The 16454-nt window shown below is 48.3% G+C and overlaps 1 protein-coding gene across 1 annotated transcript; it reads right to left on the reverse strand.

Annotated features, from left to right (window-relative positions):
* Window positions 1-1500: 1500 nt before the first annotated feature.
* TACR2 (tachykinin receptor 2) lies at window positions 1501-15848 on the reverse strand. The gene is made up of 5 exons (XM_007524152.2): window positions 15238-15848; window positions 8962-9156; window positions 7294-7447; window positions 5013-5209; window positions 1501-2086 (listed from the first exon to the last, which is right to left on the reverse strand). The coding sequence occupies exons 1-5, from the start codon at window positions 15627-15629 to the stop codon at window positions 1870-1872; spliced, it is 1155 nt and encodes a 384-aa protein (XP_007524214.2). The 5' UTR covers window positions 15630-15848; the 3' UTR covers window positions 1501-1869.
* Between the last annotated feature and the right edge of the window lie 606 nt (window positions 15849-16454).

Here is a 16454-nt window from a genome sequence, read left to right on the forward strand (position 1 = left end):
TGTGGCCTTCTGTGTGTTGCTGAGATCGTGTTTCTCAGTTCTCAGTCTCACAGGGACTTCTAGGCCTTCCCTTCAGAGTAGCTTCTCCCTTTGTCTTCCAGAATTTGCCCCATGGGATCCTAATATCAGTCCTGTGGTCCTACCCCAGCCCCCAGGAAAGGCCCCTGCAACCTCAATCCAGAACCTTCATAGTAAAGGGATGTAAGGCCTCTGTTCTCCTCCATTCATTGTATTTGGAACAAAGAAAAGGTCAGCCCAGATTCTAGGGGCTAACTGAACTGAATGAGAAGACAGAATGCCATTATCCCATCCCACTCCTCCCATCTCTACCAACCCCAAGAAGACCTGTCTTCTGTTACCCTCTCTGCCAGTTCCAAGACAATGGGTGAAATAGGCCCCACAGCCCAGCAGACAAATTTTCCCAGAGTAACGGGTGCTGTGATCTCTTCCTTCCTGGTTTTAAACAAGCCCCTTTCTAGGAGGTTTGCCCAAACCTGACTTGTTCACTCTTCCACTCAACCTCTTAGCTGATGTTTATTCCCCTCCTGCCATTTTGGACCTCCAACCCCCACCCTTCACCTCCCACCACCCAACCTGTCCAGATGCTCCACATCAGTGAGCGTTCCGGCAAACGCTAGAAGAAGAAGAAGTGAGCGTTCTGGTGCCCTGTGATTGAGATGCTGTGTGATTCTCAAGCCTGACACCAGCTTGAGGGGCCTTCCCCCAGGACTGAATGTATGCCCACTCAGGTTGGGGAGACCAGAGCCCCTTTATCTGGCACTGCTGATGTGTTTTGCACAGTGATCATTGTGGAGAACACAGGTAACATTAAACTCTTGATGAGAAGTTAGTGTCACGTGGTTCTTCTGGAGGGGCACTGGTGAGCATGCAGGGTGAGTCAGCAAGCAGGGAGAGGTGTGCCCTTTGGTGAATGGGGCCAGGATGGGCTTTCTGGGAGTTGGGACAGTTGGTAAATTCATCTTCCTGCTTCAGAGGGCGAGAGTGGCGTTACAGTGTGGTAGTCATAACAGTTATGGCTGCTTCTCACTGAGCACTTAATCTGCCTTTGGTCTGCTAGTCGATAAGTATGACTTCCAGTATCCCTGTGAGGTGGTCTTGTTCTTGGGACTGAAAGTCAGAAAGACTTGCCTGGGGCGACACAGCTGAGGCTCCCTATGACTTGACCATGGACACTGGGCTGATCTGAGTCCTTGAATGCTGAGACAGGCCACTCACAAGCAGTGAGCTTTGCATAATGAGCAGTTATGTCTTCAGCCTGCTAACAAATCAGTGTCATAGCTGGATGCTGCCTCAGGTATGCTAGTTTTGTTTTACCCAAAGTTTACGGAAGTTAGAGCCAAATTAAATGAGTCTCACAGCCTCACAAATTTGGGTTCTGCCTTCTGAAAGATTAAGAGGTCAGGCAATAGTGGACTCCCATGACCACAGGGCAGCCACTTCTCCAGAGTGGTCCTCCTTGGATAATGTCACTTTCTGTTGCCACAGTCCTTACCATTCCCTGGAACCCCTGCACTGGAAGTCAGTTGCCTTCATTTGTAGCTCTTCCTTTATACTGAATCCAGGTGCACTCACTGTAGCGTATGCCTCAGAAAGGCAGGCAGATTTGCGGCTTCTAGACTAGATAAAGTGTTCACTCACATCCTGTCCTCTGAGTCTTACTGAATTCTCTGAGTCACTGTCTGAAACGGTTGAGGGAGTTCTCTTAAGAGTCAGCGCCCCTGATTCCATCTTGTTTTCTCACTGGTGTGTTAAAGGGTGGAGCATGGGCCAACTTTGCAGAACTGGTCCTCTGGGTTGGCTAGTTCTCAAAACAGTGCCAAGTCTTGCCCTGAAGTCAGGTCCAAGCCTTCAGGGCTCTGGAGCCACCCCATCCTGGGGACTTCTACCCTGTCCGTTGGCAGCCTCAAAGGGGGGCGTGTCTCCAGTGAAGAGCAGAATTTCTTTAGTGTGACAGCGGTTAACCCTCACGGAGACGGACGGAGTGTGAGTGAGCTCCAGTTTATCCTCCTCGGTGGGTGTAACCCACGGGAAGCAACGGAAAGCAAGCCGGAATCCAGAGCGAAACCTAGGGGGTGGAGGGTCACCATTAGTAAGGTGCCAAGGGGGGGTCCTTACAGGAGCTGCTATGTGTCGGCTCCCACCTCCGGGACCCCATCTTCCCCCGCAGGAAAGTCACTACCTCACTCCCAATTGTCTACCATTGCTCAGTGTCACTGAGATAGGTTCTCTCGTGTCTGGAAATTGCCTATGCAGTGGCACATGTGCTGGAGTGCAAGTCTGGGCATTGTGTATGCCCCACCTGCTGGGCTACCCGCTGGCCTGCAGAGAGACGTGACATTCCTTAGTGGGCTTGAATGGTTTGTCATTGCAAACACATAACCAAATGCAGTGATGAACAAATAGCGTTTTCTTGAATTGTTAGCTAGCTTCTAAAGGATAATCAAAATAAATCTTTGGGGGGTGGGGGATGGCACCCCAGGGTTAAGCATACATGTCACCATGGGCAAGAACACAGGTTCGAGCCCCTCCCCCCCCCACCTACAGAGGAAACGCTTCATGAGTGGTGGTGAAGTGATCCTGCAGGTGTCTTTCTCCCTCTCTATTTCCCCTCCCCTCTCAAATTCTGTCATAGCAAATGAAAATAGAAAAGGGGAAAGAATGGCTACCAGGAGCAGTGGGTTCACAGTGCAGGCACTGAGCCCCAGTGATAAAAAAAAAAAAAAATCTTTGAAACAGGGTAGAATTACAGTTGTTTCCCGCAGGGACTGCTTTGGAAGAAAATATATAGGAATCTGCTGAATGCTGGTAGATTTGCTAAGAAAATTAACACATGTCCTCATAGAAGCTCTGAATATCCACATGCACATGCAAGATAGGAAGCAGACAGTGTAGGGCTGGGTAGTCTGGCAGAAAGAGAATCCTGACTTATCAGAGGGGAGCAGACATATGTGACAGCCAGGGGGAAAAGAGTTGTACAGGGACCAGGCAGTGGTGCACCTGGTAAAGCGTACACATTGCAGTGCAGTGCACAAGGACCTGGGTTCAAGCCCCTGGTCCCCACTGGCTTCACGAGTGGTGAAGTAGATCTGTGAAGTAGATCTGTTGATGTCTCCCTATCTTTTCCTCCTCTCAATTTCTCTCTGTCTCTATCCAATATATAAATCTTAAAAATAATCGTACAAATCTTCCTTGACTTACGATGATACTGTGTCCTGATAAATCTTATGTAAACTGAGAACATGACAAGTTGAAAATGCACTGATAGCAACCTACGAGATGGCAAAGCTGGTAGGTCTCTGAACTGCCATACTTAAGGTTCTGAGTTCAAGCCCAGCACCACAGTGATGCTGTGGTTCTTCCATTTGTTAATAAATATAGTTGAAGAGAAAACAAATGTATCCAACCTGCTGAATATCATAGCTCAGCCTTGCTTACCTTAAGTGTGCTTGGGTCACTTCACATGAGCCTAGAAGAATCTAACGTTTATTTATGCCACATATTTATCTCATACCTGTGTTAATAGCTCATGTAATTTATTGGACACTGTCCTGAGTGTTGGTTGTTCTCCACTGTATTGTGTGAGCAGCGTGGAGCTGTGGCTGGTTGCCTTTGGCCGGCATCACAAGAGTATCAGGCTGCCTGTCACTAAGCAGGGAAGAGGTGCCTTTGCTCAAACACTCCTCAGGCCAACCCTAACCATCTTGCAGAACCAAACCACTGTGCCTATTCATGGTCCCCAGTCCTATCCTCTCTCACCCAGCTCTCATGTCCACTCCCTTCCCCCTTAAGACTTGTCACTTGATAACACCGTGAGGTTCATTTCTATAGTATCTCCCCCCATCAGGATGTCAGTTCCTTGCAGAAAGGAATGGGCTGCTTTTTGTTTGTTTTGCTTTTTATTCACTGGAATATCACTAGTGCCTGGAATAGTGTCACACACACGGCCACTTGGGGAACATTTCATGAAAATTTCTACTGGGAGTCCCAGTCCTGCGTTAGAGCTTGTGTCCTCAGACACTGAATGGAACAATTTTTGTCAAGAACTCAGAACTCTGGGGGAGTTTGCAGACCTCCAGGAACTGTGTGATTAATGCATAGATGCAGAGTGCTGTCGGGGGTGGGTGTCCCTCTCTGACGTGATAGTCCTTTGCTGCCACGGGAGAACACTGTAATTCCACCCCATGTTTCAAGGATTTTTTTTTTTTTTAATCACTGGGGCTTGGTGCCTGCACTGTGAACCCACTGCTTCTGGCAGACAGTTTTTTCCCCTTTTTTTTCTTCCTTTTTGTTGCCCTTGTTTTATTGTTGTAGTTATCATTGTTGTTATTGATGTCATCGTTGTTGGCTAGGACAGAGAGAAATGGAGAGAGGAGGGGAAGACAGAGGGCGAGACACCTGCAGACCTGCTTCACCGCTTGTGAAGTGACTCTCCTGCAGGTGGGGAGCCAGAGGCTCGAACCAGGATCCTTTGTGCTTTGCACCACGTGTGCTTAACCCCCTTTTCTATTTTTATTTGATATGACAGAATTTGAGAGAGGAGGGGAGATAGAAAGGGAGAAAGATAGACACCTGCAGATGTGCAGGTGAGAATCAGAGCATCTCTCTGACATGTGACTCCCTTACTCATTCCTCCCTCCATCCCTCCCTTCCTTGCTTGCTTCCTACCTGCCTGCCTTCCTCTCTACCTGCCCTCTGACCCTCCCCACTTTCTCCATCTCTCTGTCTATCCCTTCTCTGAGCTATGACTCCCAGAGGAGAGCAGTTGTAGGCCTACAGCGAGCTCTTTCATAGGGCAGCAATGGGGCAAGGCTTTGGGAGAAGGGCCTCAAGATTGGCCCAGATCAGAGGGAGGCTTATGCTCTGGACCCACTGTGTGCTTGGCATTCCATGCAGGGCCAGGGGCCAAAGGAACACAGGCTCAACCAGTTCAAGGGAGCCCATATGGGGCCAGACCATGGGATCCTGAAGAGAGGGTCCAGGTGGGGGCTCACCTGTGGTTAAGGCAGCAATAGATGATGGGGTTGTACATGGTGGAGCTCATGGCCAGCCAGAAGAGCGCCAGGTAGACCTGCTGGATGAACTTATGGCAGTAGATGTCTTCTTGGAAGTGGCCCAGGATGAAGTAGAGGTGGTAGGGCAGCCAGCAGATGGCAAATGTCACTACCACTAGGACCATAGTCTTCACAAACTGAATCAAGAGAGGCTCAGGTCACTTTGTAGCCTGGAAGGCCCAAATCCCAACCCTCTCATGGGAGGGACTGGGGCGCCCCTCATACCAGCCTGGAGAACCTCCCTAAGCAGCCCCCACCCCTTAGTACAACCTCAGTACCCTGGAACATCTGTTGCTTAGTCACCTGGGGTGTGTGTGTGGGGCACCAAGGGGCTTTGACTGGGGCTACTCCTCTACCCACACTGCTGTCCTTCCTTTGAAGTCCTAGCTCCTCGGTATCCGACTCAGTGGTCACTTCTGAAAGACAGCCTCTTTTTTAAAATATTATCTTTTACTTGTTTATTCATTTATTTTCCCTTTTGTTGTCCTTGTTTAACATTGTTGTGGTTATTAATGTCGTTGTTGTTGGAGAGGACAGAGAGAAATGGAGAGAGGAGGGGAAGACAGAGGGGGAGAGAAAGACACCTGTAGACCTGCTTCACCGCTTGTGAAGCGACTCCTCTGCAGGTGGGGAGCTGGGAGCTTGAACCAGATTCCTTATGCCAGTCCTTGTTCTTTGCACCATGTGTGCTTAACCCGCTGCGCCACCGCCTGACTCCCTATGTTATCTTTATTTATTTGGGTAGACACAGCCAGAAGTTGAGAGGGAAGAGGGTAATAGAGAGGGAGAAAGACACCTGCAGCCCTGCTTCACCTCTTGTGAAGCTATTCTCCTGCAGGTGGGGCCTGGGGGCTTGAACCTGGGTCCTTGTGCATTTTAACATGTGCACTCAACGAGATGTGCCACCACCCAGCCCTCAGGTGTGTCACCACCCAGCCCTCAGGTGTGCTACCACCCAGCCCGGCAGTTCTCTTTCCTTCACTCAGCATCACTTCCTCCCCTCTTGCTTCTGATTCTATCCTTAGGGGGAGTCCTAGCTCTGTGCCAGCCACCAGAGGTAGTGAGGCTCCCACCTGGTACCCCAGCCTCAGCCAAGGGCCAGTTCTCTGACACCTGTCCCTAGTGGTATGACCTCTATAGGACCCTTTGAGTCTGATCCCTCACTACTCTATAAAAGAGGGAGTGGGGGTTGAAGGCAAACCAGTGATGGTAAATGGAGGGCAACTTTCCACAGAAGGGGCCTCTGACGTGTCCCATATCCACCTGCCTCCCTCATCTGCCCTGTGAAAGACACCTCGCAGCAGGTACCAAGCCCAGAATTTGACCTGACACATCCTGATTAAACTTTCAAGTCCCCACTAACCTAGCAGGAAGAAGGTAGGGCCAAAGACTAGCTTAGGGTGAAGCATATAATGCGACATTGGGACATTGAGGGTGCCCTGAATGGCGGGGAGGGGGGACAGTGATGCTAGCATTTCATTCACAAGTGGAAAATATATTCAGAGTCAACCTCTCATCGCTGAAGCCTGCCTGTGAGAATCCTGGGAGTCTGTCTAGGAGCATCCTGTAGTTCAGTGAGGTTTCTTAAACTCAACATTCTGACTACTCTAAAAGCCTAGTGGTTAAGATTGGTCTCAAAGTCTAACCTCGCCAGAGCCCTACCCCACTAGGGAAAGAGAGAAACAGGCTGGGGGGGGGGGGATGGATAGACCTGCCAACACCCATGTCCAGCAGAGAAGCAATTACAGAAGCCAGACCTCCCACCGTCTGCACCCCATAAAGATCTTTGGTCCATACTCCTAGAGGGATAAAGAACAGGGAAGCTTCCAGTGGAGGGGATGGGACATGGAACCATGGTGGTGGGAACTGTATGGAATTGTACCCCTCTTATCCCACAATCTTGTTAGTCATTATTAAATCACTAATAAATTTTTAAAAATTGTATCATTCTAAAATTCTTGGTTGCATGAGAAATTCAGTGGGATACTAGGACTTGCTTCAATTCTAACATTCTGAGAAGTTTCTTTAATTTTGTACTTGACCAACTCTACCTATAATGGCCAGTGACCCTTGGATACCAGCTTTGGCTCTGACTGGAACAAGGCAGTCAGGGATGGGTGCTGCTCTGGACACAGTCCCCCTGTGGACCGGCCATGAGCTCGGAAGCACTGAGTCTGACCACCCCAGCTACCACCGTCCACAGCCCTGTCCCAGCGCTCACCTTCTTCTTGGCCTGCAGGTGGCGCGAATTGGCACCATGTATCTGGTTTCTGGGCACTGCGCGCCTCCACAACGTGAAGCCAATGATGCTGTAGGCGACGAACATCACCATGAGAGGCAGGAAGTAGATGAGAACGATCACCAGGAGGTGGTACCTGTAGGGAGAGCCACAGGGCGCAGGGCAGCCGACATACTGCAGCATACTCCGGGGCCCAGTGCTGGGGTCAGGCAGACGCCCCTGAGCCGCCTCCCACCACCACCATCACACCAGCCCACCGTCAGGGAATTAAAAATAGGGCGGGCAAGGTAGCTCTCCTGGATAATCCACTCTACCCAGTGCGAACCTGCCTCTTGTTGCACCAGAGGGAATTCTGGTGCTGTGGTGTCTATCTATGCCTCTTCTGGGAAAGTAAAAAAGTCAGTCTGGAGCAGTGGAGCCCCAGTGACAATAGCAACAGCGACAACAGAAAAGATAATAAAGGCAACGTTTGCTAACGTATGTGTCACAATGAAAAAAAATTAATGTGAGCCCTACATCTGTCCAGGTAATAGACAATTCTCCCAAAGGGAAATAAATCAGAGCAAAAAAAATTTTTTACCCAAGTAATAATGTATTTGTTAAAAATCTGAAATGTCATTAGGTAACCTTCTAAAGGTGCCCAAGCATTCCATGTGCAGAGAAGAAAAAAGAAAATGTCTGACTCAAATGATATGACATCTGTAAAATGGAGTGTTTTTTTTCTGTATTATGGAAAAATCATTAGACATAAAGAAGAACATAAAATTACATATTTGCCCTCAGCACTATTGATAATTTGGAATATTTATCTCCAGAACCATATGTATATATCTACATGTGAAATCTGTATATTGACATGTGGAGTATATATCGATCCACACTCCACATGTACTATCTGCACAGTGTATGTCCACATTGGTGTGTCTGGATCGAATTCCCGGGCTGACGTGGGTCCACCCTGCGCGCAGTGTTGTATACAAGCACTCGCACAGCGCATGCACACACCCTCCCAGGAAGTTGCACACATCCTGGTTCAAGAAGCAAGGTGGTGAGGGGTTGGGCTTTGCAGCAGTACTGCTACCTCAGTTTCTTTATTTAAACCCCCATATAGTGTGGAGAATTAAAGGATTTATTTGTGGGGGGGGCAAAGTGATGTCACACCCGGTTAAGCATACATATTACCAAGTGCTAGAATCAAGCTTTGAGTCCCCACTCCCCACCTGCAGTGGGGGACACCTCACGAGTGGTGAAGCCAGTCTGCAGGTGTCTATCTTTCTCTTCCTCTCTCTGTCTCCTTGTTCTCTCTTGATTTCTCTCTGTTCTAAGAAAAAAATTTTTTTAAAGGAAGGGAAAAATAGCTGCTGGAAGTGGTGAATTCACAGTGCCAGCACCGAGCCCCAGCAATAACTCTGGTGGCAATAAAATAATAATAATACCGATTGATTTATATAAACTTCTTTGAACAAAGCTGATGTTCAGTAAGTGACAAATGTTTCTGCTCTTAGTTGTGTGCTCACAGGAACTCAGACATACTCCAATACATGCACACACACCAAGGGCACACACTGCACACGTATGTAGATGTGCATATGAATGTGCACTCGTGCTCTGACACAGTTTCCCTCCCCCTACCCCACCTTCCAGTCTTACAGGAGGACCATCTTGCCCCTGCTTTCTTCTGGCCAGGCCACCAAGCACTTGGTGGCACCTTCATCCACGATAATAGTGGAGTAGAAGCACTGGGGGAAGGCGAGGGCCAAGGCCACCAGCCAGATGCCGGCGATGACCGCTTTGGTGCCAGGGGCTGAGAGTCGTGGCTGGAAGGGATGAACAATGGCCATGTACCTGTAAGCAGAGGGTGCCTTCCTGTCAAAGGGGACCCCGCCTCTCCTCTCTACCCCAGACCCAGTATTTCTAGCTCCCTTCCTGGAGAAGCTGGTGCCCCCCCCCCAGCCCTAGATGGCCAGTTCACACCCCCACCCCCACCCCGCCACCTCCCTCTGAGTGTGGACATGCTCTCCACTCAGGTGGCCACAGCAGAGCAGTGTGACCAGGCTGGAGGTCTGTCTCAATTGTGTGTGCAGAGCTCAGCCCTCTGAGGTGCTCAGTCCTACAGTAACTCTCTTGTTTAAAGTCTTTGCAGAATTTTCTAGACAAAACTCAAAGCAGCATTGCTCTCAGTTTTCTCTGATGATGCAGATGTTTCTTCTATGCCCTTCCTTTTTAGTTATCACTGACCACATGGGGATATTTGGACTGGAAGAGTGGCTAATATGACTAGGGAGCCCAATTTTCTAAAGATGGTGTGTGAGAAAGAGACAGGGAGATAGAGACCATCTCAGCTCTGGCATAAGATAGTGGGTGAAGCTTGAATGGCTCGCTGCTTTGGAAGCCTCAGACATGCAAGCTGAGGCTGTAACAGGAGAGATCTCCCTGGTCCCCCCCCCCCAAGAAAGTTAATGTGATTAATGACTATGATTATATTATCGGACAGCGCTGGTCCAGACCTTTAAACTCAGCATCCAAGGCCCTCTGCGCATGGCCAGTGCACTTCCCAGCCTCTTTGGTCTTAGCTTCCTTTACCTTCTTTGGTTGTCTCCTCCCTCTATGAAGTCAGCTGGGGTCAGGCTCATGGGCTTATGGCCCTGGCTGCTTCCATGGTCAGAGGGTCCAAAAGTATATATCTGTATTTATCTTCAAAACTTTGCACCTGATTTTTGAAAACTCAGCATTAAGAAGGAAACAAACAGAAAACACTTCACTTTTCCTGTTGTACGATTTTAAAACTTTTTTTTTTTTTGCTTCCAGGGGCTGGAGCTTCGTGCCACCACTATGAATTCACTGCTCCTGGAAGCCATTTTTCCTATTTTATTGGCTAGGACAGGGAGAAATTGATAGGTGAGGGGAGGGAGCTAGGGAGAGAGAAAGATAAACACTTGCAGACCTGCTTTGCCACTTGTGAAGTGGCCCGCTTGCAGGTAAGGAGCCGGGGGCTGAAACCTGGATCCTTATGCTTAGTACTATGTGTGCTTAACCAAGTGTGATACTGCCCAGCCTCCTAAAAACCATTTTGAACATTTTCTTTTTATTATTTATTTTATTTTATTTTTACTGGGCACTGCTCATCTTGGCTTATGGTGGTGTGGAGGATTGAGTCTGGGACCTCGGAGCCAATTATGCTGTCACCCCACTCACATTTTATATATTTAAAGGCTACTATTTTTATTAAGCCTATGATAAGCAGCTTATCAAAATAAAAAAAAAGGAAAGAAAAAGAATCCGGGGAACATGGGGTGACATATCAGGTTAAATGCGCATAATACGAAGTCCAAAGATCCCAGTTTGAGCCCCTGGCTCCCCACCTGCAGAGGGGTCACTTCACAAGTGGTGAAGCAGGTCTGCAGGTATTTATCCTTCTCTCCCCTTATGTCTCCATTTCTCTTTGTCCTATTCAATAATAGTGTTTTTTAAAAATGGAAAAAAATGGCCTCCAGGAGCAGTGGATTCGCAGTGCCAGCACTGAGCCCCAGCAATAACTCTGGCAGCAGAAAGAAAAAAAAATTCCAAAAGACACTGTTGACCAAAATTGGGGGCAAATGTGTCCCTCCCACCCTCTGCTGTGCTTTGCACCTGGTGCAGAACTGTGGCTCCTGGGGGTGGGTGGGTTGAGATCACAGGCTCTCTTCAAATGGGGGAGGCAACCCGTGGACCCTTCTTCAGAATAAAGTCTTTATGTCAATAAATTACAACACAGGATTATAAAGACAATCAGTCATGCTGAAATACATCTATCAGAATAGAAAATAAAATTGGAAAGCTGAGGAGATAGCATAATGGTTATGTAAAAAGTCTCTCATGCCTGAAGCACCAAAGGTCCCAGGTTCAATTCCCAGCACCACATAAGTCAGAGCTGAGCACAATTCTGATTAAAAAAATGAATTAGATTAAAATTGGAAAATTTGGGGTATAGTAAAAAACATTTGCTCCACAGGTCTGGAAAATACTGTGATTTGGATGAGCTTGGACTCGTTCAAGGTGGGAAGGCTAGACACTATGGTGATCTTGAGGAAAATACTGAGTGTAGGTAATACTTCGAGATTTCTAAATAATTTGACATAGTTCCGGGAGTTCCAGAAAACCATAATATGCTGCTGAAAGTGGCTTTTTGTTACTTGTGGCACCAGGGCCTCATAGTGCATTATCCACAGTTGTTAAGTGGATTGTAGTCTAGACAGACAAATGAGAGGGTGAGTGTGAGAGAGAGAGGGAGAGAGAGGGGGGGGGGAGAGGGAGAGGGAGAAGAAGGAGAGGGAGAGACATCGCAGCACTGCTTCACCATCCAGCTTCCTTGGTACCAATACCAACCTAGTGCTTTGTACTTAATAAGATGCTGCCCCACAGGGTCATGTCTCTCCACTCTCTCTTGGCCTAATTTTCAATTTTAACCCCCGAGCCCCACCATCCCCTACACATTCATGACCTCTCAGATCCCCAGATCTAGTCAGGGATACAGTATGCATGTGTGCTGTGAACAACTTTCAAGCCCTTCCCTCGTTGCCCTGTGACAATGACCTTTTTCTGTGATTTGGCCAACTCTACCCCTCTCAACAGCTAGGATGTAAGCCAAGTGAGTCAGCAAGTCAAGAAAGCAGGTCATTTTCCCTCTAAATTTTGAAAGATTTCTTTATTTATTAAAGAGAAAGAGAAATCAGAGCATCATTCTAGCATGTGCTGTGCCAGCATTTGAATGTTGGACTGCATGCTAACAGTGCCATCCCTGGGGCTTCTCTATAAGGCTTTTGAGAACCACCCCCAGCCCACAGTTGATGCAGGTGACCAGGGGGCTAGCTTGGGGCCTCACTGCTCTAGCAGGTGAGGTGGGAAAAAGCAGAGCTTTTCATCTTGCCTGTTAATGGAGGGACAAGTCTGGGATTCTGGATTCAGGATGACCTGTTACTTACTTATTTGTTTATTTAAAAAATGACTTGAAATGATTTTAAATTTATTTTTTAAATGGGTTATTTAAAAAAATGTTTCCTTTAATATAGTGGGGGCTGGGCTCGAGCCTGGGTCTCACACATAACAAAATAGTCTATTATCCTAGTAAGCTATTTTGCAGTCCCAGTGACAACAGTTTGAATCTTGACTCTACTGCCTAACTATAGGGTCTTGGGTTTCTGTTTCCTGCCCTGAGAACTGGGATGGCATAGCACTTTGTTCAGTTCAGCTTGTGTGCACAATGCTTGAGAAGTGTGTGGGGGCAGCGGAAGCTCGGGATTTAGAGTGTGATTGTTTCTGTTTAATTGCTTCAAATTCACCAGAAATGGCTTTGGTCCTAGATGACCCTTGGGGCTTCCTCCCTGAGATTGTTCTGAACCTTGAAACAAAACCAGGACAATAGAATGTGGCCTTGCATTGTCTCTGGTCCTTGTCCTGAGCAGGGAAGTTTAGTTTTGGGTCAAGGACATTAGACAGCACTGATTCTATGCCCACAGTCTTTCTTTTTACTGGTTCTGTGAGCAGCTCTCTCACAGCTTCTGCCTGGAAAGCTCTGGCCTCCCTCAGTCTTTCACCTCCTGCCTTGGCCTAAGTCCCACCCTCACAAGTGTAATCGTGACACCCTATCAGGCTCTATACCTGCCCCCACCCAACATATCCACCCTAGCACCAGGTTCCTACTCCTCTTCTAATATCTGTCCAGAGCACTTCTTCTCCCTCTCCCTCTCCCTCTCTCTCTCTCTCTCTCTCTCTCTCTCTCTCTCTCTCATTATTTCAGTTCTTACTAGGGCAAGCATCTTCAAAGAAATTTCTTCCTTTTTTTTTTTTTCCTTTTATTGTCACCTGGGTTTCTGCTGGGGCTCAGTGCCTTCGAGAGGACACTACCACTCCTGCTCCTGGCAGCCTTTTTTCTTCTCCTCCTTCTTCCTCTCTCTCTTTTTTCTGTTCTTTTGTATTGGATAAGACAGAGAGAAATTGAGAGGGGAAAGGGAGATGGAGAGGGGAAGAGAGACACCTGCAGACCCGCTTCAGCACTAGTGAAGCTTCTCCCCTGAAGGTAGGGAGTGGGGGATTGATTGAACTTGGGTCCTTTTGCTTGGTGATTTGTACACTCCACCGGGTGCACCACTGCTCAGCCCCTACGACAAGCATCTTTATGCTTTTTCCTCTTCAATGCCTAGGACAGTATCTAAACACAGTAAGCACTGAGCCTACAGATGAACAAGTAAATGCGAGAACGTATGGCTACATCTTTAACGTTACCACCCTGACCTGGGCCACCATCTCCTTCTTGGATTATTTTCAGCACTTCTGAGCTCTGGTTTGATCTCCTGGCTCTCAGCCTGTCCTCTAGAGGCTTCCTCCCTGCCAAGGGAAGTTCCATGAGGCCAGAGTTTCAGGACAAATTTTTCTCACTAGTGTGTATTTGCTAGCACTTGAAATAGACAACTGAAGTATTTGTTGAAGGGATGAAAAGGATACTTTAGTGGGACTCTCACAAAGATCCAGGAACATTAAGGTATTGCTAGTGACTGTGGGGTTGCAGTAAGCTGATGGGGGCTTCTGTGCTGAAAGACAGATGGGGGTGGGGTTCAAGGCACCTGCTCCTGTCTCCACTTGCTGGCTACTTCCTACATCAGGTCACCCTGTCCATCTCTAGCCCCAAGTTTTCCTGGGTGCAGAATTAGAACTTTCACTTACTTGAATAGTTTTCAAACTTTTCATGTTTATATTTATTTAGTTATTGGTCACCAAGACTTTACCACTCCTAGTTGACATTTTTCAGAGAAAGAGAGAGAGAGTGAAAGAAAGCGAGCAGAGAGTGAGGAAAAAGAGCAAGGTATCACCGTGTGGAAACTTCATTCAATGTAGTAGAGGCCAGGCTTGAATCCGGGTCTCAAGCATGGCAAAGCAGGCAGGTGCCTCTCAGGTGAGCTACACTGCTGTCCCTTGTTTCCATTTTTATTTTATTTTTATTTCTTTATGTGTTGGATAGAAACAGAGAAATTGAGAGGGAAGGGGGAGATAGAGAGGAAGAGAAACAGAGTCACTTGCACCCCTGCTTCATCATTTGCAATGCTTTCCCCTGAAGGTGGGGACCGGAGGCTGGAATCCAGGTCCTTGCTCATTGTAACATATACATTCCAGGTGTGCCACCACCTGGCCCCTTGTTTCCACTTTTAAAAATAATTATTTTATGAGAAAGAGAGAGAGAGAGGCTGGTGGAGACGGTGGGGATAACACCCACGAGGCTGCAGCTCCAGGCCTCCATCTATCCTCCAACTCTGGCACACATCCACTATCTTTCCTGTGCCCCCTTTTCTATTTGCTGTCTGTCTCAGTCACACTCCCCCAAGGAACACAGATTCTTCTTCTACATCCAGACTGGACCCAGCCTGCCTCAACTAGTTGGAAATGGCAGCTGGGGTTCACCAGTCTCCCTTGCACTCTACTGCACCCCAACCACCTCAGCAGACCGCCACAGCCTGCAGCTCCTGACAGCAGCGCCAAGATGATGATCAGGCCAGTTGCCATCCTATGGCTATCACATGCATATATGCACATAGATTTCCCCTCACATTGTCGAGCTAGGAGTGGGGAAATTCTCCTCTAGTATTAAAAAATAAAAGACTCCACAACAAAGTTCAGCTTCAGAGAACATTCCAGAATGACCCTACAACACTGCCCCCCTCTTCTCTGACAGACTTGAACAACTGGTCAAGTTCAAATTTCTTCCCAACTTCTAATCTCAACTTTCCCTGCTCCCCTGTCTCCCGGATGGCCAGTATGGGATCACGATTAGGTTGGGAGGCAATTCTCTGGCTTCTGCTCTGACTTTCCTGTGTGACTGTGGTAGGTCTGCAGCCCTATCTGAGCCCTGGAAAAATCAGGCAGCTCCCCCCAGCTTCCCCACTGTCCCCTTCTTGCCTGTCGGCAGCAACGGCAGCCATGGAATAGATGCTGACAAACATGGCCATGATGGGGAAAAGGTTCAGGAAGTAGCAGAAGGCACGGCCGAAGTACCAGATGTTGTGGCTGGCATAGACAAAATTGAAGGCAGCATTGAAGGCAGCCGTGCAGAGGTCGGCCAGTGCCAGGTTGACGATGAAGTAGTTGGTAATCGTGCGCATCCTCTGGTGAGCCAGGATGACCCAGATGACGGTGGCATTGCCTGTCACGGCCACCAGCACCAGGACCAGGTAGGCTGTGGCCCACAGTACCAGCTGCCAGCCAGCCATGGAGAAGGTTGTAATGCCTGTGGTGTTGAGGTTGAGGCCAGATGAGATGTTGATGTCATTCCCAATGTCACAGACTCCCATGGCTGCTTCTGGGGCTAGGACAAAGTTGTCTGGGTCCTCGATGTCTCCTAGGTCGTGGCGTCCTACTATAGAGAAAGTCTTTGGTGTGAGCACATGTGGGGAAGAGAGACGGAGAGCCAGGGCATTGGAGGAGGCCAGGGTCAAGTCCAAGTCCTCAGCAAAGATAAGTCAGACTGAGCTGAAAATCAGGTCTAGAAACATTGGCATTTCAGCTTCCCAAATGCCAACTGGACTTCTCAAATGTCACGTAGAAATTTAGATTCCAAGATACAGTTAAGAGCAGGAAACATCCCTGTAAATAATCAGTCACCTCCTTTGGTAGAAATAGAAAGAGATTCCGAGAAGGGGTGGGACCAGCTCAAGTCACTCAGCAAGCTGGTGACAAGCTACAGCTCAAGCCTAGGTCCTTCCTAATGCTACCCAGAAAGCATCTGAGATCAGACAAGCTCAGAGCAGAGATCTGGATTCACAGATCCACTGTGCCACACCCCAAGCTGCCCCAGGCTGCGGGGCACAGATTGGTTTTTCTGCTTTTTGTCCCACCCCCTCCTTGCATGGTCTGAACTTGTCTTGAGGAAAGATTTAGGACTGGCTACTAACTGGGGGGGGGGGGGGGTGTCCAAAGGAAGCGGGGTGACTAGGGTGGGGATTGGCACGGAGGGCATAAGTCCTCCGAGCTGTTTACATTCAGCCCAGGCGAGAGCTGGAACTGACTATACACGCACACTCTTGGGAGCTGGATTGGGTTTGAGTCCGCCCCTGTGATTCCAAGCGAGGCTCTACCATTCTGGGTGTCAGCTCCCTGGTCTACAAAATATAGGAGTT

The sequence above is a fragment of the Erinaceus europaeus genome, chromosome 1 (assembly GCF_950295315.1).
Source record: "Erinaceus europaeus chromosome 1, mEriEur2.1, whole genome shotgun sequence".
NCBI classification, from domain to species: Eukaryota; Metazoa; Chordata; class Mammalia; order Eulipotyphla; family Erinaceidae; genus Erinaceus; species Erinaceus europaeus.